We start from the raw sequence: 21,280 nt of genomic DNA on the forward strand, positions 1-21,280 counted from the left end.
ACAAATATTCAGGCAGACACAGACAAACAGAAACAACATTCAAATGCAGACACATACATGGACACACATACACACACACTTAAAAGAATTCCTCTGATTCACTTTGACCTTGCATAACTGCACACCTGCTGATAAAGCAACACTGGTGTTACTCCCTTTTAGGTACTGGCATGCGCAGCATTTTGATGGACACATTTAGTGTGGAAAAAGTCAGACTACACCCCAGCAACGACGATCTCAGTGCAGAAATACTATTATTACCGCTGCTATATAATCTGTGAGAAAAATCACACATTCAGTTCTCAGTTAATCTTTATTAAGGTTGGTAATGCATAAGTGTAGGCAGTATTTCCACTTAGCCTAACAATGCATTCACAGTGTAGCATTTGAGAAAACCGATCTACTTGACCTGGTGACCCATTCTGCTGAGTCTGCCTGGCTGGCTGGCTGTGCAGTTTTGAGGTCGTTTTTATAGTCTTTCTGCAGCCAAACATAGTTTTGTAAAACAATAAAATATACTGAAAGGTCAAACAATTATTAATTAACATGGTAAGAAAGGTCTGTTTTCATCATCTTTAAAAGTGGAGGAAGCAGGAAGGTTATTCAAGCACAGCTTTAAAGCCAGTTCCATTTCAGCGATGACCAGTCTGGGAATGAAATTTGCACTCTACGGACTACTTCCTCAATCATCGCAAGACAAACATTAAGTGAACCAGCACAGTACAATGGCAATGCATGTATGGTGTGCATTTTTTTCAGAATAAGTGTGTGTGTAGTCTCAGAGGACTTCACTTATCTTCACAGAAACTGACCTTCACATCTTTCCTATCAGCAATAAACACATTTATGTCTGTGGCTGACACAATCTGGTACAGCAGGCTAATCAATAAAATAGCACCTCACAACATAAAGTATAGCGTAGGGCAAGTGTTAACCTTAAAACACACACACACACACACACACACACACACACACACACACACACACACACACACACACACACACACACACACACACACACACACACACACACACACACACACACACACACACACACACACACACACACACACACACACACATTAAAGAAAAAAACAAAAAATGGCCACTAGACAAAAAATACATAATAAAAAGTGCAACAAAGTAAAGAGCATGGGCTTGTGTTAAGTTGTTCATTAGCTAATGGTATAAATGGAAGTCTGTGTTGTATGCATATATTCTCTATCTCACTTTATATTGAGTTAAGTATTCAAACCCCAAGATATAATTTATGGCTGAACTACTTCATCAAATCGAAAGTTCTAGATATTTTCCGGTTCGTCCATCAAGGTTTTATTATCAGGCTATATCATCCAGCTCACCATGTAGTATATGTTTGAGTAAAGGTTTGGCTGTCCTGATGCATTCAGTTTACTGGGCTGGAAGTGGCTCCCCAAAGTGTAGCATTTAGAAAAGATTTGACACCAAAGCACAGATTCCATTACACGTTTTCTGGAAATGTCTTTACTTCATATTAAAGCTATTTACGAAGTCATTGAGTTTCTGTTATTTTGTTCAAAAAATGCAGGGCTAGTTTTGGGTTTGAGGGGAACATTCCTGAGAAATCTCACACAGCCTAAAATAGAATCCAGGAGATACTTTATTTCTATTACAGTTGTTCAGGGTTTCTATAAAAAGCAATGGAATGACTTTTGGCTCAGAGGATAAACATGCTGGCCTGTGAAACATTTTTCCGCATATCTTAATCATGACCATTAATTTTAATCACCAAGTGTGTGCACTACAATACTGGCACTGTTTTGCCCAGGATCCCTCAGCATAAAAGAAAGTTGTGTTTTTTAAAGTATATATATACTGTATATATGGATCTGTCGTTTAAATAAAAAAAAAAACATTTTTGTACTGTATTTCACAATATTTACAAGGGAAAATCATCCAAACACAGAATATAGTTGATTTTTAAAAAGAACATGAGTTTGCAGTCATATCATTATTATATAGTGTGTGCAGCTTGAGTGCAAGAGAACTGGTACATGAATCAAAACTGCCCTAGGTGTTTGTATATGACTAGTACAGCATAAACATTCAATTGTCCCTTTCCCGAACAGTATCATATCAATGCACAAATATGAAAATGAGGATTTATTAAGAGAAAAACTGAAAAATGATCGGACGTCAATGTGATCATAGTGCGACAATGTGTGTGGGTGTGAGGTCTGCAGAGGCATGCATCGCTGCAAATGGCTTCAGTCGTGTTTCTAAGCAACATTCACATCCACTGCTCTTCCCTTTCTTCTCTCTTTCCGCCTACGACTAGCTATTTCAGTGAGGACGAGCATTCAAGTCCAAAAGACTCTAGCTCAAACATTTTACAACTCTTACTGCAACAATACAGGTTTGGACTGGAAAAAACACCCAGTAAAGGTGAGACAGCACACTAAGGGGGGAACAACTGTGACCTTGCTACCCAATGCTGGACTCAACATTTTCTTGAACAATGGACACTATTGTACTCCCCCACATAGCGACTCAATTTGCAATAATTTACTAATATTAGGCTGTGGACCCATGTAAAATTGCAGGCTGTTAAAGATCAAATCAGACACTGGAAATACATTGCTGTTTTTGACATTTTCTATTGATATGTTGTATCTGTATTCCTTAACTTTACATTTGAATGTTCTTCCAGATGATCTTTGGGTAGATGGGTCTCTGGTGGCTCGATTTTGCTCTCCACAAGCAGACGTCTTGCTCTCCACACACACACACATCCATGAACTAGTTGTGGCTTGCAGTATGTTGTGGCTATAATTGAGTAAGAGCAGGGATGTACTCCACCTAATTCTTCCCCTGTGGGACAGTCTCTCTCTCTCAACAGAGCATGCCATTTACCCAGAGCTCACCATCCTGCCCTCTTAATCTCCTGGAAACTGTCTATGTAAACCAAGTATCTCATTAAGTAGGCATTCTTCTCTCTGTTCGCCAACTTCTCGACTTCTGACACTCCCTCTCATTCCCTAAAATGTGTCTCATTCATCCTGCAACGCTGCAGCTTTTTCCTGTCTGGCATTTGGCCCTGTGTCATTACGGTCACTGTGACAACAGATGAGTCAGACGCTGTGGAGACGCCGCACTTCCTGTGAGAGTAGGATATCTTCGACTGTGACCGAATGAATGACTGAACCAACATGGAGAAATCCCTCCCTAAACACTGATTCATAGTCAGCAGAATTAAATCCTCATCTGGGGCGGTGCAGAGTCATAGTATCTGAGGAAATTTCTGGTCTTAGGATAAAACGAAAAATATGCATCACATCCCACAGACAGGCACCTTCCAAAGAGACTCAACATGTCTGCATAAAAATTGTCGTTGTATTGCTAACGCCATAAATCATGGTTTCTCCAACTCATCTTTAGATCCTAAAATTCTCATGACACCCGCAATTAGATCTGACAAGCTGCCATATGACACTGAGCATAGCATACTTTTTCTGTTTACAAGAGCACAGAGAAAGCTTTACATGGATAACACGGACATTATGATTAAAATCTATTTATTTTATTTCTCCTATTTTTTTTCTTAAATAGCAAAATATCAACAAGCTGTAGGGTTCTGTGCTGCTGCTGACCCCAAGGTTGAGAAAATCTGCCATTAATCACCCGCAACTGCTCAAGGCATACATACACAGACACTGACTCAGCCATGCAGACATACACATGTGCACACATGGTTGCATGTACACACCCTTTAAACAGCCATGAACACATGTTTCAGTACTTACATCAGTTTTTCTAAACTTCGCTTTGAGGCTCTTCATGTTCAGTCCGTTCCATGCAGTCACTCAATCAATCACTCAGTCAAGGCTGTGAAGAAAAAAAGACACAGATGTTGGAACTCAGCCGCAGTGATGTTTGCCTGCATTTCAAATGTGATTAAGTGTTTCTGAAAGACTACACTACCTGATTTATCGGCTATTTTGTGACACTACATCCACACATTTTACAGCCAATATGAGGGGCAAATGTGTAGTGCAGCAGCAGAGATTTACTGTACAGTGGCAATAATCTACAGCCTTAATAAATGTGCTATTTCCTCAATGGGAGTTTGACTTGAAGTACAACAGGAAGTGACAAAAGTAAATGTGTACAAACTGAAACTAATTTTCAGAATGAGTTTGATCACAGCACTCTATACTCAAGCTTTAACAAAACTGAAGCACTTGTACAATCTCTCTTCCGCTCCAATCAATGGGTAGTTGTAGGAATGGACTTTGAGTACCACATGCAATTCTAATTTAAACCTGTTGCTCGAAATGATATCCGGCTTTCTATTGTTTCCGATAAGGATGTTTTAAATCACAACAGAACCCTTGGGGATATCTGGTAACTGTATTTTTGTGGCTTGAGACCTCAGGCTGAGTTTTGGAGATAGAGGGAAGCTATTGGTGTTACACAAAACTAGATGACCTGAGGAGTCCATTGGTAGCTTGTTGGGACGGGGCTTAACAAATTGTGTCTGATTGGAAACCTGAAGCTCTTGTGGATTCAATGAGCCCAGTTGTATTCATGTGTGACGTTGCCATTTAATTGTAGAGACCATTTTTTAAAACTTGAGCTCACTGTATAAAATGAGCTGTTGTGTCCTCTAGGATAATCACAGCCTCATGAAACGTAACAACCACAAACTAGAGACTTAGAGTATAAGGAAGATGGATGTCTTTCCTAGGCATACTGACAATAAGGGAGTTTCTGAGCTGTTTCTAGAACAGAAGTGAAAATTGAAATTCTTGCAGAAATCTCCCAATGTCAAGTTTTTGATACCAAATCACATTCCAGGAGGTCTAGGAGTCTTAATGTGGTATTTAGGAGGTATTTTTGACCATTTTTATCAATTCTCGAGTGGTTAAAAATGGTTAAATTTAGCACCAAATCTGTGAAACAAATGGTATCAACCCAAAAAACTGCTGCAACAACTTTTAGTGAGCATGGAAATGGCTTCCATGTATTTAAATCTTATCGTAGCAAGCCCATATACACTTTGAAAATATATTCATAAAATTAATCATTTATTCATGTTTTCATTTTTTATTTATGACTAGAAAACCTTGGCACACAGTGCTAAGCCTCACCTCAAATTAATCTTCAGGTTTCCAGCGTTCAGATGCTGCACACCACTTCTATGTGGTATCTACTATTGACCTGCCATCTCCCCCTGAACATCCCGTCTCCCACCATAGAGGGCTTAACTGCCTTAAGCAAGTTCTAATTTTCATGCCTGAAATAACCTCTTCGTGATTTACTCCCAAAATATAATTTTGTGCATTTCAGTCAAAATTAGTCTACTCACTTACTTCATTATTAAAATTCCCAGGCTCCTTTGTATGCTTCTATTTCAACCAAGAGCACCATGTGAACACTTTGTGCCTCTTTGCAGTGGTAACTGGCAATTAGGTATTGAATGATATTAACAAATGTATGCAATCATAAAGGCTTTGCAGACACAAAGCATGAGTTAGGAAGGGTTATTACGATTTCAAAGAGTCTTTACGTGAGCAGATACTGATGTGGAGCCTAGGTGGGTGCATCAAGGACAGCCATGTCTGGGCTCCTCTGGCAGCATTCAAGCCACAAATGAGCATTTGCCTACCACATTTATAGGGGAAATCTTAATTGTATGTAAATATATAAGCAACCCATCAGTGACCAATGGGTTGAAAACAACAATTAGGAAGTGTTGGTAGATTGTGAAGCTCAGAAGCTCATTTATAAAACATCAAGAGGGAGATTGCCTACAACAAATGTGTTGTCTCACTGGCCGTGGACAGCAAACTTAACTAAATCCATTGTCAAACTTTCTGTTGGAGCACCGCTACTAACACACATATCAGACCGCAGTTTCTCAACTAGCTACCTGCGCATATTTGCATACTGCCCCTAAAACAATGGAAAAGTTATGCATGCATACACGCGCACTCGTTTAGCACACAAAAAGTATAAAATGCGCGCGACGTGCATCAATGTACACAAACAATCACATCGGACGCTTTGTAACGGCAGCTGTACGCGTTTCATTCCCCACCGAGACTTACAGCAAGTTATGAGGCTTTGTAAAAATGACTAGGCATCATTTCGACCAACAACTTACATGATATGAAGATTAGTGGACACACTTACCCAGTTATGAGTCGCAGGAGGGCTGGACACATAAAGGAACTGACACACAACCGCTTTTTGTGCCAAAAAACCGACTATCTACCGAACCGGTGAGAAAAACAGCGAACCGTTGGTGAGCTAAGGAGTCGAGCAGGAGGATGCATAAAGGAGGAGAAGACTGTGCGACCCGACACACACTGGCCCGACTCGGCCCGCATACATTAAAAGTTGTTCACGGATTCCTGCCTCTCTCTCTCTCTCTCTCTCTCTCTCTCTCTCTCTCTCTCTCTCTCTCTCTCTCTCTCTCTCTCTCTCTCTCTCTCTCTCCCCCTCTCTCGCCGTTGCCCGATTTAGGAAAGTGACGTCACTCGCAGTGCTCTCGTGACCGCGGTGAGCGAGCCCTCGTCTTCTGTTCTCCATTGCGCCCCATTCATATTCTGGTTAAAGGGGTATTTCCCACAAAACCTGTGTGACACCCTCCCTTAGTGTAGAGCGGGGGTCCCCTACCACATAATGTAGCCTATACACATACCTTTTTCTGATGCATACAATACTAAACTATTACAATGTAATATATTACATTTTCATCTATTTAAACCTCATGTTTTATGTTAAACACAGGCCTACATGTGGAAGGCAGTGTGAATTCTTAAGATTAACCATTTAATGGCTATACCTAAAGGTCAGTGAGCCTTTCATCAATGGTGTGTAAATTGAATGTTTCTTATTTCTTTCTTATCAAATTATATGTTGGATTCATGTTAATGCATAATTTATAAAAAACATTTTAAAAAGTGACCAAACCATATTTTGGCAGACCCCCATGGAGCAACTCTGAGGACGGGTTCAGGGCTAAATGAGTCAATATGTGTATTTGCTTAAAGGGGTATTCAAGTATTATTAATATTATTATTACACCTCCATAATTTGGGAAGTGGCAAGAGACATGCTTTAAGAAGAAAAGTCAACATTAAAGCAACAGGGGCCAAAATATTCTAATTTTTAGTCCCTATAGCAGCCAAGCTCCAAAACATTGGATCATACATTTCCCATAATGCATCTCAGACCTGACAAAAGACACTTCAACTGTTTTTATATGCTGTGTTAACTGATCTTCACATGTAAAATTAGTGTTTATCATCTCTACGGTTGAGAAAGTGCCAGTCAAACAAGTCAGGTTGACGATATGGGCCCTGTCGCAACAGCACTGCGATGAAACTTATTAAAACAGGTAAGAACGTGTCTGAGCTGCAAGGTTGTAATGTTGATGTTATTTGGTAAGATGAGATAATGCTACCTGGGCTACCTCCCTGTGTCTTTCAAAGTAAATGTTTCAATATATAATTCATACAATCTGTGAGTATAAGCAGTATCTTTGAAATTATGGAGTTTGGGAATTTCTGTCTCAATAATCAGAGAAATAAAAGCAAGAGAAAAAGGAGACAGTGTGACACAGAAACGCAGACGCCTGCTCATCGGTTATTCAGCTTGAGCTTAGCCAAGGTGTGGCCCCTTTTATTATGAAATTTGGACTCAACAGGTACTTTGACTCCAAATTATAGACCAACAAAGTATGTAAGCAGCGGCATGAAGTTTTAAAATACCCAGACAGTGACATCTAGTGGAGAGATATTTACAACATTATTGTTCTGTATCACTATTTAATAACAAATAATAGGTGAATGTTTTTCTAAAAATATAGCTAAAATTGATCGCCACACAAAAGAGTCATACAAAACATTAAACAAAGGCTATTTTGCATATGTGATGAGTTTTTAGCCTAACCATAACAAATCTGGTGGAGCTGTCTTTTCTTCTAGATCCTCTCTGAACCCTTTAGGTGTAGGCTAGGCCTCAATGATAGGTAGGAAATTAGTTATTAAGTCAAGACATTATTATAGGCAATTACGTTGCTTGCTCAAGGGTATATAAGCACTGAAAACGTAGGGATGCCAATGTCAATAGCTTTTTTTATATTCTAATGCAAATATTCCTTCTCTATGTGGACTGTGCACTGATTTAATATGACTTTGCAATATATTATTATACTATAATTATTGATATATTAATATGTATCACTTCAATATTGCAGCTGATAAGGTGGAGCTTATTGTATCTACTTTGTATACTGCTCTGTAGCCTAATCTAATCATCTGATGATAATATTTTGCATAAATAATCTGAATCTGTAAAGTAACTAGAAACTAAAGTTACCAAATAAATGCAGTTGAGTAAAAAGTACAATTTTTGCTTTGAAGTGTAGTGGAGTAGCATAAAATTTAATTACCCAAGTACAGTACTTGGGTAAATCTACTATATATTAGACAGATAGTTAACCTACATTACATTTGGCCTTTTAACAACCAGCTTATGTGGAGAAACATTATGTAATCTACCATCTAATTAAAAGCCAGTGGTGGAAAGTAACTAAGTACATTTAGTTAAGTACTGTACAATTTTGAGGTACTTGTACTTTACTTGAGTAATACCATTTTAAACTACTTTATTGCCTAGTCTTACTTCTACTCCACACATTACATTTTGTATATATTAAACAACACAACAGTATTCAAAGTAAATACAATTAGCCTCAGCTGCAACATTAAAGTGATTTTACATCAATTATAATACTAAATTCTTAAATGGCCCGTCTGCATAATAAGTTATTTTACTTTTTCTACATTTTGATGCTATTACTTTTGCACTTTTACTTAAGTAACATTTTGAGTGCAGGACTACAGATTAATTCTACAGTGTGGTATTACTACTTTCATTTAAGTGAAATAACTGAGTGCTACTTCCAACACTGGTTAGAGCGCTGTCACATTTTAGCATTATAACAATGTACATTAAAAAGGGTTTTTTTAAATACATCACTGTTTTGGTCACGGCTGCACGCTCCGCGCCGCCGACTGTCGAAGAAGGCGGAAGTGGTCACAGGGAATTATGTCGTTCCGGATGTTGTGTGCGCTGTACCGAGAAAGTTCCTGGGAGTGTCAAAACAAAAACAACAGAACAGACTGTTGCTAATTTTTCAGCGAGGGCAATACTGCCGTGAGACCCCAGGCTGCTGTTTGACCATGCTGCTGAAATCATGTTGCATTTACAGCATCGGAGTTTTTTCTATACTGCTTTTGATCTTTGGTATTTCTCTGGTCTTGTCCGGCGTGTTTACACATTTCCTTCACTCGGTGGTCGAAAAGGTAAACATCTTATTCTGGTTATAACAGGCGTTAAATAAGACAATGTTAGACATTTTGGAGACTGTTAATGTTGGCCAGCGTTATTTGACAAAACTGCTAACAACAACAACAACAACAACAGTCTGCTGTGTTTCGATTTCGCCACTTGGCTTTCTTTTTTCAGAACAGCTTTATGTCTTTGACGTTAGCTCGCGTCTAAAGTTGAATGTTTCACTGATGAATCACATTTAGTAATGTAATTTACAACTGCTCTTGGTAGAAATGCTGTGACAGCTTATGGCAAGCGGCTTTAACATTTAATAGCTAGACTGGTTATGTTTTGCAGATATATGCAATTCAATTCTTTATATTTAATTTCAGATATCCACATTAAAACTATTACTCTTGATATTCATGTGTGTTGGGCTTTCAGTTCTCGATATCTAGACAGAGCTTTCTGGATATCTGAAATGTAATTCTTACCAGGAAAAATCAGTCAGAATTTGAATTTCAGATATCCTAAATGAAAAAAATCATTCCAGGTATCCATAATGTAATTTTGACTATCCAAAATTCTGACTAGTAAAAATGAGATTACGGACATTTGCAACTGCAATTTAACTAGTAGGAATTACATTACAGTTATATATAATGTTCATTCTAGATATCTAAAATGTAATTGTGGATATCTGAAATGACAAATGTAGTTAGGAAGAATGTAAATGTGGATTTATAGAAATGATCATTCTCACTAGTAAGAATTCAATTTTGATTAGGAGAAAAGGTATTATGGATATCTAAAATGTAGTTGCAGACAGGAGTGTGATTCGATTAAAAGTTTAAACCACTTGCCATTGACAGCCAGCTTCTGCCAATTTTGAGATAGACAAGTAACGTGATTCATCCACTTTAATACAAGCGTTTAACTGTTTTGCGCTGGTGGGTGTAGGCTAAATATTATGTCAGTTAAAACTTTGAGATGCATTTTTGTATGTCACTGGCATATGATTATTATAAACTCCTCATGTTTTAAATATCAAAGTATGTAACGTATAGCTGGCAGTTAGTCAATTCCTGTTTTGTGATTTGTGACATACAGCAGCATTTGTCATGTGATGTGAGGACAGTTTAGTCAGCACAAACTATGTTTTTACTGCTCTTTGTCCCACATAGGAAGTGGTTTTGAAGAATGGTACAGCGGCGTTTGAGGCCTGGGAGAATCCACCGGCCCCTATTTACATGCAGTTTTACTTCTTCAATGTGACCAACCCTCTGGAGGTGCTGGATGGGGATCGGCCTGCTGTGGTTGAGATCGGACCATATACATACAGGTGAGAAAGACTGGACTCTGAATCCTCTAGTCATCTGTGCAGTAGAACAGAATTGCAGTTGTCGCAGTAAAAACAGCTTCACAGATCTAAAGGAGAGGGATGCAAACACCATTGCGACAAGATGCCTCCTTCTCCTAACACCATGTGTAGAAATAAACAGAAGAAGCCACATTTTCAAGTCAGTAAGACATTTCCAAACTGAATACAGCTCATACAATGGAAACAAAGTCTGTCATCCTTCAAGGGAGAAAGACGCCCAAAATCTGATGATTCGATTAACTTGGACACAAACAAAGGACCCGTATAAACACAATAAAAGCAGAAAATTGAATTCTTCAGTAAGACAGAGTATCTACTGTAAATAGTGGACAAAATATAATATGTGTGTCTGTCACAGTAGCTCTGTACAGCTGCCAATCAGTCCAGCTAGGAAATAAGAATTGCAACACTGACATATTTGAATGTTTTCTTCCTCATTTTCTGTTAGAAAAAGCACTTCACATCTATAACATAATAGTAGCAAAGTAGTTTGATTTGCCAACCCATTACCTGAAATAACCCTGTGATTTTTCCAGAAATTGCATCACAATAAAAGTCACTATTTGTGGCAGAAAGCCTTACTTCTCCCATGTGCCACTATTGCACAAAAACTGCAAAGACACGTTTCCTCTTTTGTTGACAACCACATGAAATTGAGTCATGAAGGAAACTGACTTCCAAGGAAACCCCTTCTTTCAACCTTAACCCAGTTGTGTATTCCTACACAGAGAGTACCGGCCCATGGAGCAAGTGGACTTCCAGGATAATGGCACTAAAGTAGCCGCTGTCAGCACCAAGACGTACATATTCCAGCGTAACATGTCCCGAGGGCCGGAGAGTGACCTCATCAGGACGGTCAATGTCCCTGCAATGGTGAGCCACAGAAATGGGTGAACTACTAGTTAGGCATGGTATGATATGAAAATGTCATGTCACAACTATTCTGGCCGGAATAATTGTGATTTGCAATATTATACCGATAAGCCTCAAATATGCTTAAAAATCTTTAAATGGCACTAAAACCCACTGTAATCACTTGACCTTACATTTGGTTTAGAAACACATATGTTTATTGTATCCCAGTTAGGACACATCTTTTTTTAGTGAAAAGCACAGAGATTGATAATATGTTTTGTAATGTGAAGTCTCATAGAGATTAAAAAGAATATATTTCAGTAAATGATTCATTTCATTACGTAGTTTTGTTTATGGAACTTTTGCAATCTAGCGCTCAAAGCAACACGTTGTCTTCCCTTCTTTCTCCCGGTAGACGGTGATGGAGCATTTCAAAGACACTGCTTGGGTGGCCAGTATGATATCCTCCTACATGAAGGAGTACAATGAAGGCCTATTTACAACCCGCACAGTTGGAGAGCTGCTGTGGGGATATGAAGACGCCCTGCTCAAAGCCTTACAACTTGTACAACCCGACCTGGATGATGTTTTCGGACTCTTCTATAAGGTCTAATTCAAGCATATGAATAACTTATTGTACACTCTGTACAGACTAGAGTGTGGTCATTCCTAAAACTGTATTAAATGTATCAGATAACTGCACAGAAATGTGTGAGAGCTGCTTGTTGAAAGTATTCCTCTTTTTTTTCTCCTCACAGAACAATGCTTCTAACGACGGTGACTATGTCTTCTTCACCGGCCAGAAGAACTACAAGGACTTTGCCAGGGTGGATACATGGAACGGTGCAAGGTAATTGTCTCCACTCACCTCCAGCAAAACAATGACAATGAGTTACAATAATCTCTTGTTCAGTAAATTCAATCAGTGATTACATTCAGTAACATTCAGAGAGAATGAATACACAAGTGTTTGTATCAGCAGCAGACAGGCAGATGATCAAGGCCTGTTTCACCCCGTTTGATAACATTAAGGCAAATTTCCTTTTGTTGTTGTGTCATAACTGATATGTGTCTTTCATCAAAGTTAATCATGTCAAAAAGCCACGCCTATGTCAATCCTCTCTGTTGCACTTTGAGATTTTCTTTCATTTTTTAAAACCTAACTGTTTCATACTCTTCTGTTGTGTCTGTCAGTTAGGTGTAGAGCTTCAACGGTTATTATCTACAGATATATTAATTATATATTTGTAGATCGACACAAGTTAATTGGCAACTGTTTTGATAATCAAATAATTGTTTCAGTGATTTTTTTTTAAAGCAGAAAAAACAAACAGTTTGCTTGTTTCATGTTTCTAAAATGTGAGAATGTGATGCGTCTCTTTGTCTTACATGGTAATAAACTGAATAGATTTGGATTTTTGGACTGTTGGTCAGATGAAACATACAATTTGAAGATGTCACTTTGGCCACTGGGAAATTAAACAAGCCTCTTTTTTACTATTTTCTGAAATTTGATTGACAAAACAATTCATTTGGAAAATACCGGGCAGAATAATCAATAATGAAAATAATCGTTAGTTGTAGCCATAGTAACTTGGTATAACAACCATCTTCCATAGTGTACTTACTAACCAGCTAGCGCAGTATAGATTTGGATGAGAAGATCGATGCCACTCTCTTATCTGTCAGCTAAATACAACATTACAGTCAGGAGATGGTTAGCTTACCACGGAAATCAAACTGTTCCTCAAACACCCAAATGACTGCTGTTTAGGGAAAGCAGCAGCAGCCTTTTCTAAAATTTTCTAAATCCTTTCATTTTTGTGTGTGTATGCATGTAGCACGCTGAATTGGTGGACATCTGATGAGTGCAATATGATCAATGGAACCAATGGAGCCTCTTTCCATCCAGTCATCACCAAGAATGAGCTGCTTTACATGTTCTCTTCTGACCTGTGCAGGTGAGTACGCTGCAAGGTGTTTTACAGACCATGCTGCTACAGACATGTCCCCGAACATAATTGGGCATGCATCAAATCATTATATATATATATATATATATATATGAATACAGCTTGAGGGGGAAAGATGAAAAGATTTTGGGTTACATTTTTTATGTTATTCATTTTCTTTGCCCATTGAGCACAGTTGTCCATTTCTGCTTTAGGTAATATGAAATTAATTTGAATAAATTGTGGTTTTCTGCTTCCACATGCTGAGTCATTTCTTTTTTTTTTTTTTTATCTGCCTGTTTTGAGTCGGCTAGTGAAATGACTCAGCCCTAAATCATCCTAAGAATGTCCTTAACCTTTCCCTCACCACTATCGGTGTCTGGATATGGATTATAATTACCAGTTTAGCCTGATTGGTTGCATAGCTAGTCAGTGTTGGCCTCTTGAATGAGGTCACCGTTAGCTTACTGCTTATTTAGTGCTGCTTAAAACAACTAATAATGGCTCTCTTTGACTGTTTATGCGTCAGCACTGAGAGTGCACTGACTAACAGAGAGCAGTAACATGTTAGACCAGTACAACATTTCGGGGGCGGCAGTAGCTCAGTCCATAACTTTGTAACCGAAAGGTTAGTCCCTCATACGAACAAAGTATAGAGCCTGGACTGGTAGCTGGAGTGGTGGCAGTTTACCTTCTTGGCATTGCTGGGGTGCCCTTGAGCAAGGCATCAGACTGTTCCCCAACTGTTCTGGGCATTTTTCTATTGGGCAGCCCCCTTGCTCTGATATCTCTCCTTTCATGTATATAGGTCCTGTTTGTGCATATGTGTATTTTGGGCCTTTGTGTGACTAATGAATACATTTTATAAAACACTCTTGGGAAAGCTTGCTTGAGCTGTGCAGGTTTTCAGTAAATCAGCTTACCACACCATGTACAATGTTTGTGCAAACCCCTGTCCTTGGTTACACTTCCAGGTTTACAGAATGTATTTTTGTGCCTGCAAAGATTAACAAGCGTCTGTTTCAAAGGTCTCTGTACGCTGCATACGAGGAGGATGTGACAGTGAAGGGGATCCCTGGTTATCGTTTCAGTCCCACAAGCGAGGTGTTTGCCAATCATACCGTGAACCCAGCCAACGCAGGCTTCTGTACCCCTGCTGGAAATTGCCTTGGTTCTGGCGTTCTGAATGTCAGCACATGTAAACAAGGTGGGAAGTGCATTAAGCAGCTGGTTTGTATGAAAACTGATTTGTGTTATATAGGGAAATATTCTTTAGAAAGCTGTTTCATCTTGAACTGTTTTTTAATGAATCTGCTCTGCTAAATATGATGAACATGATGGTATTCTGACTGAATCTTTTGTGTACGTAGGAGCTCCCATCGTGATGTCTTCACCACACTTCTACCAGGCAGATGAGAAATTTGTTCAAGATGTATTTGGCATGAGGCCTAAGAAGGAGCAGCACCAGACTGCGATTGATATCCATCCGGTAGGAATTTCAACTTAAATTCTAAAAGATCCCCTCCAGACATGTTTTAAGACATATGAAAATATTCTGTGTGGATGGAGTAATAATTAGTGTACGGTATTTTGTTTTTAACCTAAAAGCACACTGAATGTCAAAGATCCAAGAGAAAACACAGAGCAGAGGGTGACATAAAGATGGTCATTTTTGTAGACATGATTCATTTTTCCATGTGGAAAAATAAGGTTCAATATAAAAATGCTAATATGAAAACTTAGGGCATATCATTTTTCTCAAAGAGAAGTGATTTTCATGTTTACCACTGGATGGTGAACTATCTCAGCTCTGTGACTGCTACCCAATGGTTTTCCCACAATGCAGTGGTAAACTGTGGTTAAAGATTAAAGCAGAGGTACATAGAACGGAGCTGTCACCAAAGATAAGCTCCAACAGCTCTTATCATGTGTAATACTTTAATAATTTGATTGGGCCTGTGGTAAATCGATAGTTAAGGGAAGCAGACTAAAAGAAAACACTTCCAGGAGCACAATGTGGACTTTTTAATACAGAGCCATACTTCAGTGCAAGATCTGAATACTTCCTTGCAGGTTTTTTTTTGTCTAGTGGTATTTGGTAGCACCTAAACATTAAAATCCATAAGAGATGTTGCCAACAATACAATATTTTACAGATAGACCCCAGGAAGAAAACAAGGAAAGATGTACCGTAATTAACTATACTAATACACAGTCTTAAAAATATATAAATATAAATTGCTCATAGTGATTAATCCTTGTCACAACTCATTTTTTTCTGGTTCTGTATAAAACAATAATTGGATTCCTGCAAAGTGGATTAAATTGACATAAACAGTTAACGCATAAATAACATAACAAGTGTGAGTCTTTCTTCAGATTGTTATCTCTCTTTGCTGTGTTTTCTTTACCGGCCTGATTGATAAAAATTTAAATGTATTAACTTTTTTTATTAAAGCTAAGTTTTAGATAAGCAAAATGAAAATGGATTGTGAATATATATATATATATATATATATATGTGTGGACATTTAGGCGATTTGCCTATTGGGACGCGTGTACACTTTCACCACATACAAATTTTCGTACACCTCATTTGCACCCATGTGTGAGGTGGTGGCATTGTAAACTAAAATCAGTCTTTGAACCTAGTAAACAAGCTACTGTATTGTCTGTTTATCCTCCTTCTTATGCTGTAATCTTCACTGTGCCACAGCATGAGATTGGTCAAAGTCCTGCGACCTCTGGGTTGCCGTGCCCTGCACAACTTGTAGGGCAGAGCAAACCAAGTCTCCTGCCAGCATCAGGGCTGGGATTTTCATTTCGAGCCACCTACAATAAAGATGTATATGTGTAAGTTGGCGTGTTACCTCTCAGATCTTTTTCTGCCCACCAGACTGATAAAGTACATTTACTCAAAAATGTGTGCAGCATAAAGATCTTGAACATAATGTGACTTGGCAACATGTGGCTTTGGTGCTAAATATGCTCTAATGAGGCATACAAGTTCATCAGCAGTGACAGGTGTGAGTGTGCGTCTGCATACAGGACAGTTTTTCTCTTAAACAAAGATTAAATCTGTTTTGCAGCTAACTGGAATCATCCTGCAAGCAGCAAAGCGGCTCCAGGTCAACGTGTATGTGGAGCAAATCCCCACCTTCAGGTAATCAGCTGATTGCCTTCATCAGACTCTTGTTATTGCACCTTTTGTCATAAACCCCGCTGTCACCATGTTGGCTCGAATGAAACTCTAATAGATGTATGACTACTTTTGTCTAGGATAAGATAACTGTAAAGCAGTTATGCCACCATCATCGTTAAGAGTGGACTTTTGGACAGTCGTGGCTCACTTGTTGTGTATCTATTTGGCATCTGAAGGATCTTGATACTATCATGAGTCCAGACCTACAGTTTAGTAACAGATGCAAATGTTGTCAAACTATATGTACACAAATAAAATGTGTACTACATATATAAACAGAATGCCCAGAAATATTTGAGTTGTTTAAATGTCTAAAAATAAAAGCTTAATTATGACAGTAGGTAAAATATTCATTTATTTTTTCTTTCAGTCAAACAGGAAACGTGAGGACAGTAATGTTTCCTGTGGTATATATCAATGAGGTACACACACACACACACACACACACACACACGGACACGCACACACACACACAGTTTTGTGATTTCGTCAGAAATTACAGGCATGGAATGGCAGAATAACAAAGTATGTTTACTCTAATAGATCTACCTCTGGCACTGCCCTCCTCTAATCTCGCTCTCCCACCATCTCCTCAGAGCGTTGTCATCGACGACACGTCCGCCATGAAGCTGAAGAAGATTATCGTCGAGCAGAACGTCGTGGTGAACATTCCGTTCATGTTCATTGGTCTAGGCATCATTCTAGGAGGAGTCTTCATGTTCCTGATGTGTCGACAGAAGGTCCCCGAGGTGAGTGTTTTAGACATACATTGATGCGTTTGCGTGGTCATTAGAGCTGCATCCAAAGAGGATTTTCGTTATCGATCGATTTGTTCAGGTTTCTCTTTAACTGATTAATTGTTTCATCTATGGAATGTCACAATACATGTTTTTGTCTAACTTAAAGTCCCAAGCTCAAATATAATGAAATTAAAATCACATAAAACAAAACTGTGGCTGAGAAACTGGGCCAGGCAATATTGGCCATTTCTACTTGACTAAATACTGTAATGATTATGTAATCGATTCATTGAATAATGATTGGCAAATATCTAAAACATTTATTAATATTTTTTAGTTATAATGGCAAATAAATATGGCCAATGATAAATCTGTATTATTGTACATTAAATATGTTAGATATTCATGTCAATGAATAGACTGAATGTTCTTCGGCAATGTCTTAAGGTGACATTTTTGTGTCTGGTTTCATTTTTCAGAGCACTGCAGCAGAACGACAGCCCCTGCTCTCATCATAGCACCAAACAGTATGTAAACAGGAAGAGGATGGGCATATTTACTGTATAATACCACATTTCATTTGTACAATTGATCTGCAACCGTTACCATTAACCCCGAGTAATGATTCCCATTAATACCCACAATTCTACCTTTTTAATCCGTTTTTTTAATCAAATGATTTTAGGAAACAAAGTGAAGATGCATGTTGCAGGGTTGGGGTTAAAAGTCAGTTCTAATGATGAAATCCCTTCTTTTTTAATTTATTAAATCTTAAAAAAAAAAATATTTTTTACTTCTCAATATGAGATGTTGAATTGAGTGAAAATATCCTTTGTCATTCTTGAATAATAGCCCATTTTGTGGTGTGTGTGTGTGTGTGTGTGTGTGTGTCTGTGTGTGTGTCTGTGTGTGTGTGTGTGTGTGTGTGTGTGTGTGTGTGTATGTGTGTGTGTGGGTGTGTGTGTGTGTGCGCGTGCGTGCGTGCGTGCGTGCGTGTGTGCGTGTGTGTGTGTGTAAGATGAGTGGCTACAGAACTGAAATAATGATGGAGGAATACTGTCGGCATGGGAAAATAATAATTTGTTTTAGCATCGTCTGGCGAGATTGTTGAGGCATCAGTAGCTGTTATTTTGTTAATCAGCTGTTTTAATGCAAGAGAGTGATCCTTTCTTTTTTCACATCAACATTTCACATTTTTGCATGGCGGCAAAGCATAAGCCAAGTGAATGACAGAGTCAAGCTGCGCAAAATGACCGCCAACATAATGTTTTCTTCTTCGTGTCGTGAAAGTGAACTGAGCTTCCTTTTAGAACCATGTACTCTGTTGTAACCTTGAGTGGAAATCCACTAATCCACAATACATGCAGACAGTATAATGTGGAATCACATCCAAATAGTATTACTTCAATAATAGCAGCATAAAGGGAAGGTTTTTGTCTGGTGCGCAGTACGGTGTCTCGATGGTGTGAAGTGCAGTGCAATACCTTTTCCCCCTAATACCAAGACCTTGCCATGAATGTGTGATTTTGAATTGTTCTACTGATATTATGCAAAAATCAGTGTATAACAGCTTAATGCTAGTGACACCGCTGATGAATATTTCCCAAATAGAAAATTGTGTTTTTCCATTTGACCACTAGGAATTGTTGATACTTTTATGGTTAAATTCTCCACTTTTTAGTATCAGATAATTGTAACTTTGTTTTATTTATTTTTTTCGGAAAAGACATAAGGCCTTATTCAAAAATATGTGTGTAGAAATGTTCTTTGCACAAAATAAGTGTGCACACAAAATTACTGTTGTGCAAAAAGGCCAATTTTGCTCTTACCGCCTCACACATCATCATTACTATTCTAAACAGGTGCATGCCTACTATTTTCATTCATTCAAACTTTTATTTATGCTTTGACAATCATTGAGGTGTAAATGAAATAGAATATTATAAATAGTTTCATAAAAGCAGAAATTACTAAGTGAAAGCAGCTGCACACTGAAGTGGTTTGAGGTGGTTGTCTTGAATTGTCCAGAGTAGAGAGAGTGTCCATCTTAAGAGTGTGTTGTGGATAATTGCATGTGTTGGATCGGTTTATGTAAAAAAAAAATCTGAGCTTTTGCTGCAATTAGTTGATGAGATTTTCAATATGATGATTATATGTAAATGATTCGTCAAACCAAGTACCCAGATATTTATACTCTGTGAATTTCTCAATATTGCTACCATTCAGCAGCAATATAAGTGTTAGCAACTTAAATCAGTAGATGAACTTTGCTTTGCTTGCATTAAGTAATAGGTTAAGATGGACATTTTGTGCATTTTGAAGGGCATTTAAGTAGATTTGTAAGTAGTCAGAGTGCTGTCACACTCCATTACTCTATATAAGTGTGTCATGGAGAAAGCGGTGACGTTTTTGTGCGAGAGAATTTCATTACTGAAGAGAATAGAACAATAGTGCTCGAGGTGAAAGCCAAAAAGGAGAATGAAAGCTAAAACTGTCCACATTGAAATGTGGGCTGCAACACTTGCTTTTTATAGTTGAATATTTCAGTTATGAGGATGAAAAGGCATCAATGTCATAGTTATGTCATACATGTGGCCAGTCCCTTAGGAAATTAATGGTTTTAAATGTTGTCTATTAAAGACTTTTTTTAATGAATGTAGTTTTAATATGCTAAACATTTAGTTAAAACGTGTGTGTTTACATTTTCTAAGCCTTCATCATCTGTGCGTGCGCATGATCTAATGTAGTTTATTCATTTGTTCTCAGCGTACACAAATATTGATAAATCCCAGATTTGTGCGTAAAACGTTCTTACACATTGTTTATGAATGAGGCCCCATGTTTTTTAATGTGCTACATGTGATTAGATCAAAATATATAGTTTTTCTGTCCAGAAATATGTATAAAGTCACTATAATGTGTAATGTGCTATCTGAATAACCACTGTTACTGACACATATTACTGAGGCTGTCTTGTTATCATTTAGCAAGATGTCAAAAATCATTGTTTTGGTCTTTGTTTAATTTGTAACCGATATTATTGTTCACACTACTGCTCATATATAGTAAAATCCATATGTATTCACTGTTTACATACTCTCAATAGGTCACATATCTAACAATTTTCACATTGTTACACAATGCTACAACTTTAATAAACCTTGTGTGCTTCAAATTCCCTCTGAAGGCGTGTGCATATTTCCTCCTTCACACATTGCAAAATGATTTGATAGTGTCGAATAGAAGTAGTAAAGAGGTCACCAGTAAAGCATGACAAACTTCAGGCGTTGGTCTGACTAATTTATTATTTGCAGATGTTGAAAGTTGGTGTTGAAACGTTTCTAATTATAGGTGCACTTAGCGCACACACACACACACACACACACACACACACACACACACGCCTCTCTTGATTTCCACAGATGGGTATTCAATTAAATTCAATTCAAAAAACTTTATTTGTCCCCGGGGGGCAATTCAGGGCACACAGAGCAGCAAATAACGACAGTGCAACCACACAAAAACATTTTAACCTATCAACAAGAGTAAAGTGTAAGTAAGTAAGGGTATATGAATGGCATCAGCTGACAGGACGTTATCAAGGACCAAGGCTGTTGTCTAGCAATGGAATTCCATTAAAAAAAGGTCTGTAGACAGATTTTTTCCATGTCAACACCTGACATTACCTAGAATGCAATTCAACTGGCTGTTGAGTTGGTGATGTGACAGAGGGGTGCTAATAGAAGCTAATGTAGCCTCTTAAAGTGTTAGCTAGCTAGTCTTTAGCCCCAAACTAACGCTGCCTCAAATTTATTTGACACTTAAC

The 21,280-nt window shown here is 38.1% G+C and overlaps 2 protein-coding genes across 3 annotated transcripts in view; one reads left to right on the plus strand and one right to left on the minus strand.

Annotated features, from left to right (window-relative positions):
* The window catches only part of rai14 (retinoic acid induced 14), a 36,754-nt gene extending 30,369 nt beyond the window's left edge, over nt 1–6,385 (minus strand). For both annotated transcript variants that reach the window (XM_083930183.1, XM_083930182.1), the window contains exons 1-2: nt 6,175–6,385; nt 3,783–3,864 (exon numbers count right to left, since the gene is read on the minus strand). In XM_083930183.1, coding sequence (XP_083786309.1) covers nt 3,783–3,818 — 36 coding nt within the window. In that variant the 5' untranslated portion in view covers nt 3,819–3,864; nt 6,175–6,385. The remainder of the gene's footprint in view (nt 1–3,782; nt 3,865–6,174) is intronic.
* A 2,750-nt stretch (nt 6,386–9,135) lies between these two features.
* scarb2c (scavenger receptor class B, member 2c) lies at nt 9,136–20,629 on the plus strand. The gene is made up of 12 exons (XM_083929635.1): nt 9,136–9,356; nt 10,509–10,666; nt 11,434–11,578; nt 11,976–12,167; nt 12,319–12,410; nt 13,402–13,521; nt 14,541–14,719; nt 14,883–15,001; nt 16,602–16,675; nt 17,085–17,136; nt 17,311–17,463; nt 17,934–20,629. Exons 1-12 carry the CDS (start codon nt 9,234–9,236, stop codon nt 17,970–17,972), a joined length of 1,446 nt encoding a protein of 481 aa, XP_083785761.1. The 5' UTR covers nt 9,136–9,233; the 3' UTR covers nt 17,973–20,629.
* The last annotated feature ends 651 nt before the right edge of the window (nt 20,630–21,280 follow it).

Source organism: Echiichthys vipera, assembly GCF_963691815.1.
Source record: "Echiichthys vipera genome assembly, chromosome: 16".
NCBI classification, from domain to species: domain Eukaryota; kingdom Metazoa; phylum Chordata; class Actinopteri; order Perciformes; family Trachinidae; genus Echiichthys; species Echiichthys vipera.